At 38.2% G+C, this 13,420-nt stretch overlaps 1 protein-coding gene across 6 annotated transcripts in view; it reads left to right on the forward strand.

Annotated features, from left to right (window-relative positions):
• Positions 1–13,420, forward strand: part of CACNB2 (calcium voltage-gated channel auxiliary subunit beta 2) — a 230,526-nt gene that overhangs the window by 208,301 nt on the left and 8,805 nt on the right. For 5 of the 6 annotated variants that reach the window (XM_042816657.1, XM_042816658.1, XM_042816659.1 and 2 more), the window contains 3 exons: positions 6,507–6,658; positions 7,474–7,569; positions 9,692–9,877. In XM_042816657.1, the coding sequence (XP_042672591.1) occupies positions 6,507–6,658; positions 7,474–7,569; positions 9,692–9,877 (434 nt within the window). Of the gene's footprint in view, positions 1–6,506; positions 6,659–7,473; positions 7,570–9,691; positions 9,878–11,360; positions 11,564–13,420 lie in introns of those variants that run through there. The other variant, XM_042816663.1, reaches the window with a different exon arrangement.

The raw sequence follows: 13,420 nt of genomic DNA on the forward strand, positions 1-13,420 counted from the left end.
GGAAAATAAAAATTATTCCAGGCTGTCACTGAACTGGGACATTTGAATGTGAAAAATCATTTTATTGGAGCAGTCAAACACTACCACAGTAAATTCCATAAAATAACCTACAAGAACTATATTCATTTAGTTTTCAGAGAAAGATTAGCACAATATGCTCTGAGATATCTAACATGGATTTGTCAACAAAGGGAAAGTAATTGATTCAATACTGCTGATTATTTGAGTGTATGGAGTTATGCACTGATTGAGACAGCATTCTTACAGAAACAAAATTAGAGTGTGATCCCAGAAATCACTATCTTATATGCGCTATCTTATAATACAGTGCACATGAGGTTTGAATTAAAACAGCGATCTTAGCATTTCCTAGTTTTTTAGTATTACCTTTGCAGTTGATATATGTGTAATGTATATTTATATATTTTTATAATATATACAAATATGTATTATTAGAAGTATCATTAAAGATATTATTAAATTTATCAGTCATAGATAAATCATTAAGGTTCAGGTTACCTTAGTTCTTTTCTAGTACCTGCTACAAATCTGCTGCAGGAAAAAAGTTTTCTTATCCTATGTTTTCCTATACATAATGTAATAATAATAGATCCTTTTCTCCCGATTACCTCTAGAAAAAGACAGAATTTCTGTCCACATCATCTACAATGATTTATTTCTTGTCCAGCTTTATAGAAATAGTATGTATTGCAATGAAATTTGATCTTCCTAATGAAGAAAAGTTGGAGTTTAATTGAGTTGGGTTGGGTTGGGTTAGCTCTGAATGAGGGTTCTTGGCTTCTTTGCTTTAGGACATGGGAGATGAGTTGCTGTTTGTCTGTTTCCTCCCTGAACAGCCAGGAGAGCATGAACTGAAACCTATATGCTTATTCCATGTCTTGTATAATTTAAAAATGGCTTTCTGATGCAACAGATACAACTCCCCAGAACGTCTCTGTATTAATTGAGATCCCTTCCAAGTGCAGTGGAAGGCAATTGCTTTCTCACCCACCTTTGTGTATGAATACACCATGGACCTAGGCAGTCAATTAACTAATTATTTTCACATTTGTGAGCAGCTGTTGTAACTGCAGCAGAGAATGCTATTTCTTACAAATTTGAAAATATATCTTCATTTTTTTATGTAAGGCCCTTGTTCTTTAAAAGAATTAAATGTGGTACAGATGTAGTGTACTTGCTGTGTCAATACCAAAAACTGCTGCCTGGGCAATCAACACCTCTTACCTTATCATCCAACCTGGGTTTGTACTATGATGCATATTGCTTAAAAATGTACGTAACATAGTCAACAGTTGAGTAATCACTACTATTTGGAACTGATTTAATAAATGAAATGATTTCAAGGAGGCATACACAGTGTGATAATGAGGAGTAGGAATTAGCATGAGGAATTAGGTTCACAGGATTAAAGGGAAGTCTCAACGGGCTTAATGCTAGATGCCCATTGACTGAAAGTTTGCTTCCGTAAAGGAACGAGATAAAAACAGACTTGGGGATTTGATTCGTTGGAAACCAAGGCTACAGCTAAATATTTATGATTCTTAGAGCATTCTAGTGTAAAACTAATCTATTTAAGGATCTTATAAAATAGTGATTAGCTCATAAAGATTTAGTAGAAAGGTGCAGTTTCATTATTCTCCTATATGAAAACTTCCTCTGTTCTTAAAGGGAAATATTTGCTTGTCAGTACTTTTATGAGTTTAACTAAACTTAAGGGCACTTGTTTCATTTCTCTAAAAGCCTAAAAGAAATCTGTAATTTCAAAAAAGGACTTTTCAAGCAAGTACAGTACACAGTTAAATCCCATTCGCCTGAAAATCAGTCAGTCCCAATTGGCTTGGTTAAATTTCTGCATGTGCACATGTCATTTGCAGAAACTGCTGAACGAGCTTCGTGTTTTTGCTGCATTTCTTTGTCAAAATGACCCAAACCTTTTTCTCGTTGTTGCTGTGTATGTTACACTTGTTATAACCTTGCCTCATGCTGTATGCTTTGTACAAGAACCTGATTGTCTTGGCTTTTTCCATTCTTTGCTTCATTAATGCTCTCCCTTTCCAGATGTTTTGGGTATGTATAAAAGCTTGCAAATTACTTTTCCTGCTGTTTTGTGTTCAGTGCTTTGTTGTACCTCACAAAATCACTGTGTGTCTAGTTGGCTCACTGATAGACAAAAATCAATGCTATACGGTGTTGCTAATTTTTTTTGTTTTGTTGGTGTTCTTTTTTTTTTCCCCTGTAAATTTTGCCATTTTTCCTTACTTAAGTAATACTAAAAATGAAGTTGAGATGGACAAGTAAACACTAAAGATTAGGTTTTTCCACTATAAATTTCTAAGGTGTTTAGTCTGTATATTCTAATGCACACATTAGTGCTGATGTAAAATGTCACTGTGTGTATCATAAATTGATTGCAGTCAAGTGACTGTGAGTCTGTTTATTTGCTGCTGTGTACCTAATTGTATGTGCATAAGTAGTAACAAATCAGGCATTATATGCACCCAATTTGCATGTTCAATCAAATGCCTACCTTTGGAAATCTGTCTCAAGATAAATATAAAGCTCCTATTCACATCATTTGGTTGATATCCCAGAGTTTTGGTTTTTCAAAGTAAAATAGAAAAGCTTGAAGAAATAGTAATGAAGTTTCAGTGCAAATTTCAGCATTGTGTTTTGTTTCTTGATATCTATGTGAAAGTCCAGTTAAATGCTTGAAACTTTAGTAACAATTTACACACGTAACATACGTATGATAACTTTACGTATTCTCCATGCTTGACAGTTTAATGTCAGTTGTTTTACATATGACGTGTTTCTAGGAAGTGTAACCCCAGAAAATCAGATTTAGGGGGAAAGCTTAAAAGTTAGCTAGGGTTCAGAAGGCTACTTTTCTACTTACAGAGGCCATGGAACAGGAATGCATAATTGGGATTTGACCAAGAGTGTATTTCTGTTTAAAAGCCTCAATTATCTAATGTAGATAAAAGAGAAGGAAAAACATGTTTGATGTGTCATGAGAAATTCTAGTTGTCTCTTTATGATGTACAGAACTATCAGTTGTAGGCATTACATTCTCAGATTTGATAAAGTAACCGGCTAAACCTCAAGCAGCTTGGGATTATCATGAGGATGTGGCTTTATGTCATTTTACACACAGGTGGGGAAAGACTGGCATAAAGATCCTGAACCACCTTTAATTTATCAGCCTTTTTTTGTCTCAGAATGCTTTTTTGAGTTTTCTGCCAGGTCAGTCTTGTTAACATCTGACGTCTTTAATGAATTCTCCAGGTAGTTCTGAAATAGAAGTTTGTTCTGACTTTCCAAAATTCTAGCTTACAAATAATTTTGTGATACAGTATTGTCAAAGTATTTTAATGAAATTTCCTGAAGGTTTCTAAAGGACATATGAAGAAAAAACAAGTTATTTATTTCTTTGAAATAGAGAGAGCTCTCAGCAATACATCTCTGCATTTTCTCATGGTACTGCACTGACTTACATATGATTGGTAATTATATTGGCATAAAATGTGTGCTAGAGACTAAGTAATATTGTAATTTTTAAGCTCATGGATATGCGTATAATAACCAAAGTTACCTGGACATGTAAATGAAATATTTTCAGCAAGCAAATTCTTTGCTAAAAGATGGAAAATTAAAAAAAAAAAAAAAAAAAAAAAAGCTGAAAAGAAAAATTATTGCAGTTAAATGGCTGTGTAATTGCAGCAGTAGTATGTATAGTGGAGAGGTAGAATATAAGGACGGTTTCAAGAAAAAATGCAGGTTCTTCTGGAAGCTGGGGAAGTATACTCCAAGGGACTGAAGACTGGGACCTCATCAGAGACTTCTGTGGCATTTTTTCACCCACTCTTGATTTGAGAGGCAGAAGCACATGTTAGTCCAGAAGCCATGCAGTGCTTGTCCTTGAACTTTTCTGCTATACCAGAGCTGAGAAAGATAAATACTGAAATGCCCTTTAATTGATGAAAAAGATCTCTTTCCACCTCCAGACACAGGTGGAAACTTGTTGGTTCATAGGACTATAGTTATCTGCAGCTATTGCCCTGAATATGATTCACAACAGAAGATGGTAAGGCATCCTCAGCCTTAGCAAAGTATTGCTTCAAAAAGTATAGTAGGAAATCTTAGTATGCATTGACATATCCTACACTGGCAGTAGTGTAGCAAATACTACTTCCCCAGCCAAAATTAAGACATGCTGTCAAAAAAACAGATTTTGCAGATACAATTCGTCTTGAACAAAGGTTTTCAGCTATCTGAAATGGTATTAAAAATTATACATTAGCTGATATTGATATTGACTGAAGCACTGAGCCTGGTTTACAATTGCAGGAAAGCAGCTCAATCTCATCATCAGAACAGTCAATACACAGAGACAAATAGTCTCTGATCTGTTTATTCTAGTTGGTGCTTGGACTTAAGTTAGACGTAGACTATTGATTGTCTTCTAATAAATCACAGAGGTAATGATATTGAATCATTCCAGCAATATCTATACACATTGAAATTGCTGAATATGTAATCATAAATGTGCCAAGATCTATCAGAAGTCCTGTCTTCAAAAACATGGTCCTAATTCAGACAGCAGCTGGGCCATTGTGCTTTTATTGACAAGCAGGAAAGCACACACTGATGCTCTCTGTTCCAGAACACCATGCACATCTTAGAATCTTCTCTGTTGTAAAAGACTGACACGGACTCCGCCATAACAGGAGATAACTACAAATGGATGGAGAGGATCTTCAATTGATCCAAAACAATGTTGAACTCCTCCAGTACAGAATACCACACATAGATTTTCTGCTGGCCACTTAAGATGTTACTTAATTCATGAAGAGATTGTAGTATTCACTTATTAACTTGGAGCAAAAGACTTTAAAGTAAATGGAGATTTACAAAGATGAAATTCTCTCTCCTGGAAATTTTTCAGCCTTATTGTGCTGCCAAATTTTTATGCTATTCTAGGAAGACAAAAATTTATCTCCTAACACTTCTTGAAAAGGGCATCTCTCTTTAGAGAGAGGCTTTTCCTGAGTGAGTAGTTTCAGGTAGCCAGACACCATTGTCTGTATTTTCCAGTAAACATAATGCTTGTGGCCAGCACAATAGATAAAATGCTGATAGTGTAATTTCTAGAAAATATTTAATAAGTATTTAGTACCTCTTCTTGACATTTAAATGTCTGCTGGATATCTTCTAATATTTGCTTTGAACTGTCTAGGTATCTATACTGGTTTTGTTTCACGGAGTGTGCACGATCTTAAAACTCATGTGGATTACAATCTTGCCTGGCTCTCTAACTTCATAGAAAGTCCCTCAACTTGTGTAATTTCACAAGTTGAAATAGTTGAAATAGTTGAAATAGCTTGGGTTGGAAGATACTTTAAAGATCGTCTAGTTCCAACCACATTGCTACAGGCAGGGACACCTCCCACTGGACCAGATTGCTCACAGCTCCATCCAGCCTGGCCTTGAATGCTTCCAGGAAGGGGACACCCACAACCTCACTGAGCAACCTGTTCCAGTGTCTCACCACCTTCACAGTAAATAATTTCTTCCTAATATCTAGTCTAAATTGTCTCTCTTTTGGTTTAAAACCCTTTCCCCTTGTCCTGTCACTACATGTCCTTATAAAAAGTCCCTCCCCATCTTTCCTGTAGGCCCTGTTCAGGTACTGGAAGGCTGCTATGAAGTCTTCCCAGAGCCTTCTTTTCTCCAGGCTGTATAGCCCCAGCTCTCTCAGCCTGTCCTCGTAGAGGAGGTATGCCAGCCCTCTGGTCATCTTTATGATCCTCCTCTGGTCCCGCTCCAACAGCTCCATGTCCTTGTGTTGGGAGCCCCAGAACTGGATGCAGTACTCCACAGAAAGCCTCAAGAGAGCAAAGTAGAGGGGCACTTCTCTGTGAAGACATGGCAAGACTTGAGCAGGAAAATGTCATTCCATTTCCAGGATGATTTTGCTTTTCATTAATTAAGACCAAATATTTAATATGGCACCATACTATATGAAGGAAATCCTGTTTTCTGATGCTTTGGTGAGATGAAATAAATGGCAAAACAGAACCTCAGTACATCTTCATGCCTATCCTAGGAGTCCAGTTTGGGCAAATTAATTGCCTCATGGAATTAATGCCCAAGATGAAATTATTTACATGGAACAGTAGCATAGGAATAGGTACATGATGAACCAGGTTTTTCTCTTATGTACATGGGATTGGGTTGTATGGGAAAGTGAGAGCAGTGAAGGCAGAGAGGGTCAGGGAGTTCCCTTGCGGGGAAAGTGAGCTGGGGCTCTCACTAATGCCACCTTCATTTCCCAGCAGCAGACACGAGCAGTTAGTGGCTGCTCCCACCTGCATCGTCCTTTGGTAGTGCAACACATCAGCATACTTCAGGTTTTTCTATTTACATAGCTCATAATTATTTGCCTTTAAACATTTTCCTGACTATGATTTTCTCCTTACCTGCAGCTGAAGTTCAGAGTGAAATTGAACGGATTTTTGAATTAGCAAGGACACTGCAGTTGGTAGTGCTTGATGCTGACACCATAAATCACCCAGCACAGCTGAGCAAAACCTCTCTGGCACCCATTATAGTATACGTAAAGATTTCTTCTCCTAAGGTAAATATTTTACTGATATTTGTGTTATGTAGGCATTTTTCTTTTCATTTTGCTTTGTTAAATGCAGATGATCATGTATCCTTACTAAAGTTATATACTGTTAATATTTTAATTAGGATAGTGAAATGTTACTATTCAAAGAATACTTTAGCTGTCAGGTTACCAAAACACATGTGGGAAAAGACACTGTAGCTCCAATGATTTTTAAAATTGGGATTATGCTGTGTGTGTTCGCATGTTCTTTAGTATCAATCTTGTAAGTGATGCTAATGATTTATTCAATCAGTAGAGAAAAGAAGGAAAGATTTTAAAGTAATCAGAGTATCAGAGTGATGTAGTGAACTCTAACACCTCCTGGTTATGTACTTTCATGCTCTGAAAAACCAGCCTTGTGAAGAGGCACTTGAAAGACAAGATTGAAAAATGAGAAGATTATTGAGGAGAGCAATTAAATAGATTCTAAATATATTCTAAATCTAAATTTTGATTTAGAAACAAACACAGAAGTGGCAGAGGAAGGGAAATTTTTAGTGCTGGTAACAGCACATAGATATTGGGGTGTAAATGAAAATTAGCTTGTTCTGGATGTAAACAGCAAGGGAGGTGCTCCTAAAGCCAGAAATGAAGAAAATCACCTGCTCAAGTGGATTTTAAGTGGCTTAAAATGTACACTATGTCCGTACCTGCTTAGAGGCCATTTACTGAGAAAAGTCTTCTCAAAATGAATGGGAGAGAGGTCAGATTTACTGTTGGTTTGTTTGTTTGTTTGTTTTTCCACTACCGGCATACTTTTACAAATGTCTTATTTTCCGCAGGTTTTACAGAGGTTAATAAAATCTCGAGGGAAATCTCAGGCCAAACATCTTAATGTTCAGATGGTGGCAGCTGATAAACTGGCACAGTGTCCTCCTGTGAGTTGATGTTGATTTGTGTCTTGTTCGGCCAAGAGGAGCTGATTCTTGTTTAGAGATGCCTTTCCTGTCAACCAAGTTAGTTATGTAATTGCTCGGATTGTTTGCTTCCTTCTGGCCATATTTCACTGCTTTTTTTGCAGAATGCCTCCTGAGGTCTCTGGGCTCTACACAAGGATACAGAGGAAAAACACTCCTTGTCACAAACATTTTTTAGGATATGTGCTGAATACATGCATTGCTTGAACAAACTGAGTGTTTGTTTTACTTGATATATTTTTCTGAGTTATTGATCTAAAAATGAACTCTTAATGACATTGCAGTTTAAGGTAAGGCAGATGACTTGAATAGTTCTCCTTCAGCATGTCACCACAATCCATCACCGCTGACATTCTTGGTCACAATTTTGGCAAAGACCTGTGGGGTGCACGTAGCTGAGAAATCTGTGGTCCTTCTACTGACATGCACGTAGGCCGTTTGTAAGATGCGGTGATCGGTATTACCAGCAAACTCAGTTGCCAGGAGTGTGATCAGAACCCAAAAGACAAACATTCAATTCAGTTACAGATGTGGAAATTTGCCACAGCTAATAAGCCAAGTGAGGGAAACATTTTCATCATTGAAGATCAAGCATCTCAACTACAATACTAGTTTCTCAGCTCCTCAGGAAGTCAATCAGCAAGTTTGCTGATGATACGAAGTTGGGAGGATTGGCTGACACACCTGAAGGCTGTGCTGCCATTCAGTGAGACCTGGACAGGTTGGAGAGCTGGGCAGTAAGAAACCAGATGAGGTTTAACAAAAGCAAGTGTAGAGTCTTGCATCAATAATTGCACGTGCTGGTACGGGTTGGGGGATGACCTGCTGGAGAGGAGCTCTGCAGAGAGGGACCTGGGTGTCCTGGTGGGCGACAGGTTGGCTGTGAGCCAGCAGTGTGCCCTCGTGGCCAAAAAGGCCAATGGCATTCTGGGGTGCATTAAAAAGAGGTGGCCAGCAGGTTGAGGGGGGTGATCCTCCCCCTTTATTCTGCCCTGGGAAGGCCTCATCTGGAGTACTGTGTCCAGTTCTGGGCTCCCCAGTACAAAAAAGACAGGGATCTCTTGGAGAGAGTCCAGCGGAGGGCCATGAAGATGGTGAAGGGCCTGGAGCATCTCCCCTATGAAGAAAGGCTGAGTGAACTGGGTCTGTTCAGCCTTGAGAAAAGAAGACGGAGAGGAGATCTGATCCAGGTCTATAAATATGTAAGGTGTGGGGGGCAGAGTGGTGAGGCTGGACTCTTTTCAGTGGTGAGTGGAGACAGGACAAGGGGAAACGGACGGAAACTACAGCATAGGAAGTTCTGCAGAAATGTGCGCAAAAATTTCTTTACAGTGAGGTGACGGAGCACTGGAACAGGCTGCCCAGGGAGGTGGTGGAGTCTCCTTCTCTGGAGATGTTCAAGACCTGCCTGGATGCCTACTTGTGTGATATGATGTAGGGAACCTGCTTTGGCAGGGGGGTTGGACTTGATCTCTAGAGGTCCCTTCCAACCCCTGCGATTCTGTGATTTTGAGATTCAATGAACAATGCTAGAAACCTGCATAGGCTTTCAGAATTGCCTTCTGGAGGACATCTAACTCCCTGACCAGAGAAGAAATTGTCTCCCTGCCTATGATTAATCTTTTGCCTTGGAAATTTTATGTTCTTCATTACTCTTGCTATTTACTCATTTGTCTTAGTTTGTCTTAATTTTGACTTAGTTGTTCTACGTATGGATGTTGGACTCTTTTTCTAACAGTGCAGTTTTGTTTCAGTAGCTGAGAAACTAATATGTAACCTTTCTTTCTGAATATTTGAGTTTTAAAATTTCTTCAAGCTGCTTATTCTCACCTTCATTGACTGCTGGTGCATTATGATGTGGAATTCATGAGGGCTTGACTTGGCAAATGTAACATCAGCACTAGTTATAAGTTCTGTCCTTTGTATTACTTGCAAGGAAAAAAAAAGGTGAAATATCTTAATACAATTATTATAAATGTGGTTTATTTCTTATGAGTGTAAAGAGTAGTCATCAATTTCACTAGCTGATCTCCCTTGAGCTGGTGGTCATCCTCACTAAAACATTTATCGTTTCCTTTATCAGGAAATGTTCGATGTAATTCTTGATGAGAACCAGCTGGAAGATGCTTGTGAGCACCTTGCTGACTATCTGGAAGCCTACTGGAAGGCCACACATCCACCTAGCAGCAATCCTCCTAACCAGCTTCTTACTCGGACACTTGCAACAGCCACTCTTCCTATAAGCCCAGGTCCAAATATTAACTTACAGGTACAGTTTTTATACCGTATCTTCTTTTTTTTTTTTCTTTTTTTTTCTTTTTAATAAATTTTCTTTTGGTTTTCCCTTCTAAAGTGGTGGTCTGATACTAGAATATGCTAAATACGTTTTCCAGTTGGTGATAAAGCAAGTGCTTTTCCAGTAGACGGCCCATTTCTAGTATGAGAGCTAAATACAGGCATGTTATTCTTACTGCTGTTGTATTTGCAGTAGCATGTGTTTGCATATTGACTAATGGGCAGATTTTGATTCCTGAGGCTAAGCAAGCTTGAGTGAAAACATATAGAGATGCATAGTAGAATAAGGTTTCATTGTGTCTGGAGCACCACTGTGTCTGGAACATGAGTACCAGCCACAAGCATTCTTATAGCCAGCTCTATTGTAATCCAACCAGAGGAATAAAACTGAGCTAATACTATGCACATTGCTGCCTCTGGTAACTCTCTGACTGAAAGGCATGCTTGCACTTGCAAGCAAATCCCACTCCCAGAGTCCCTGCATGAAAAACTGGGTTATGCACAGAGCAGAACCACAAAGGATGGAGGGAACCTGTGCTCATCTTCCCACAGTGTGTCAGGATGTAGATTTTGAAAGTGGCTAACTGCGTTAGTGATGTCTCAAGGTCAAGGTGGCCCTTCAAGGGTTTCCTTTGCTCTTTTTTTGTTGCTTTCATTGTGAAAAGTGCACGCTTCCTTCAAGCCAAACTCTTACATAAAGGCAGAGTTCCACTGCATGTTGTGCAGACAGACTTGAGAGGCAGCTTGCCTTAAACTGCCAGGGTGATGCCTGGCAAGCTGGGAAGATCGGGTTTTGCTCTCACCTGCACATTGACCTGGCTTTGTCTTTGGGCAAATTGTGCCTTCTCTTTTCTCTTTCAATTTTTGCTTTCCCTAACTGTATCAAGATTGTCTGTATAAAGAGATTCTCTCCTTTGTATATATGTTGCGTGGCATGAAATGAGGACTTTAAAGATGCTGCTTCATTACAGTTAGTCAGTGACACCTCGAGGTCAAAAAGATTACAGTGAGGGTAAAAATGGGTCTATCCCAGCTACAGTAATGACTTATAACATCTGAATTTACACCTAGCTGATGTATATACACCAAAAAAAGTGTGCACATATTAGTCACTTTGACTAAAAAAAAAACTCCCCGAAAATTAAAGAAAAAAATGTCTGTGTGCTGTAATTGAAATGCTGATTTTTTTTTAATTCTGTTTTTTTTTTTTTTTAATTTTTTAAAAAATGTTTTTTTTTTTTTTTTTTTTTTTTTGTCTTGAAGAATTTATTTCCTGATAGAATTATTATAATTATTATTAGAATGTATTTCCCACAGAATTATCAGATTCTCTCTTTAATGAGAAAAAACGCTTCATCTACCCTGCAGGGTATTTCCCTCTCCAGCTTTCAAAAGCAGTTGCAGGAAAAGAGGCTTTAAGTTGTAGCTCATTTTTGCCTTTTTTTTTCTGTCCTCAGAGCTGAAAACACCCTGAAAAAAATTGTGAGCTGGAAGAATTTCTGAGTATGAAATTCAGTATTGTCGTGTTCCGACTTGTTAGATAAACTTGATTTGCTTTGTGAACATGTTAATTATTTTTATTCAAGTTTTTCTTTTTAATTATTTTTTTAACGTCTGTTGGGTGTGGATTTATAACTCACTCATTTTATTAACCACATTCTCCGGAGGAACTAAGCACATTTCTGACCTGCTAGCTGTATGTCCTTTCAAATTAACAATTTTTTATTTTAAGGACTAAAATTGAGAGTGTATTTACGGTTTCACTGTTTGTTTGTAGGTCTGTTAATCCAAATGTTCAGAGCAGAGGAGTTTCCTTATGGAATGTAGAACTTCTATGTTCTTTTTGTTTCAGTTTCCTGATATACATTCAGCTGACACCTGAAACCTGAGTCTGTCAAGGTCATGGAATGGAGTGGGTTTTCTAATCATGATAGCTGAACCCATTCTCTTGGTCATGTTGAGATCTAATATTGGAAGAATCTTATGTCTTGTGTTGTCTTTGTGGACTGTTCTAAAGAGAAAGCATTTGACCTGGCAGGGTCACATCTACACAGCAAAGCATCTGACTTATTCTCCTCTGGGTCCAATGTGGCACCCCTCTGCCATGAGATCTAGTTGGTTTTTGGGTTTTGTTAGTCCCAAGTGCGTATTGCAATGACAGATTTGTGTTGCCAGCTTTTACTTCTACAGCACAGTGTTGACTGTGTGCATTGCATGGCACAAGGTCCTTGAAGGTGCCAGGTCTTCTGGGGGTTGTTTGAGATGAGGCTGGGGGAAGTTCATACCCTTCCTGCCTGTCTTGTAGAGAGCTTGGGAGAAAACTGTCCTGACAACTTTTCTGAGATTTCCACCTGTAGGAGGTGGCTGGCAAATTCCAAAAAGGAGACTGAGAGCAAACATATGGTATAGGTGATTAGGGAACCTTTGGGAGGAAACAGAGAGTGAGTCCAACTGAGAGTGTGGACACAGACTTTCCTCTATCCTCCTTCAATTCTGCTTAGACTTCTTTTCAAGAACCCCTAATCTTTGAAATTACAACCCATTTGGGGTGAAAATCTTATGAGATTGGGCCATGAAACTTCTGCACTGCAGAATTTAATTTATATCAGAGCTCTAATTTGGCCATAAACCACAAGGCCAGATCATAGTCCAGACTGAAAAATTACCTGCTCGGTGTCTGTAATATTTAGGGAAATTAACTGTCAATGAATTTGCCCATAAATCCTAATAGCCTCAGCAGTAGTCTGCAGATGCAGGGTAATAATGGTACTGGCTCTAAGTGTATTGACTGTGCTCCTCCACAGATGCTCATCGTAGCAGAGAAGATGCATCTGAGCTTATAAACCAGTATTTTGTTCAAAGCAGATTCAGATCTTGTATTTATTCTCAAACCACAGCAATAGATTTTGCTAGTCAAAAAGAATGTAGAGGAGGAATATATTTAGCATTTGACCATATGAGAATTAAAGGGTTTTCATGTGTGTATCCAGTTTATGTGCCTTAAAAACAGTCATGGTTGCAAACTTCAATAAAAAGATGTTTGCATCTGAAGCAAGCATTGCTTTGTTCTTTAGCTTTTCATTTGATTCCATTCATAGTTCACTTTCATGGAAGTTCACCTAGAACACATCTAATAATGTTTACAATTAGTGCATTCTTTTTTCAACAAATTACAATCATCTTGGTAACCATAGAAACAAGAATAAAAAAAAAAAAAAAGAAATTCTACCGCCATTTATGATGCTTTGCTCTCATGGAGCAACCCATCTAGTTGCTGAGAATTTATTAATAATACAAAATGTTGTCTTAGATGCAAAGATATATCAAAATTGTTAAATTGCTGATTTGAAATTTTGGTAAATTCCTAATGAAATGCAGTTCTGTTCCTGCCCAGTTTCCTGTAATTTTACTTGTTGGATTGCTAGGAAACACACCTGCTGGGATGTCTGTCAAACAAAACTTCTTCCTTCTCCCAGCTCACAACATATAAAAACTGAAAGAAGTATGTCTGTGAGCT

The sequence above is a fragment of the Centrocercus urophasianus genome, unplaced genomic scaffold, assembly GCF_019232065.1.
Source record: "Centrocercus urophasianus isolate 14NV4802_14NV808 unplaced genomic scaffold, USGS_Curo_1.0 seq_16, whole genome shotgun sequence".
Taxonomy (NCBI): Eukaryota; Metazoa; Chordata; class Aves; order Galliformes; family Phasianidae; genus Centrocercus; species Centrocercus urophasianus.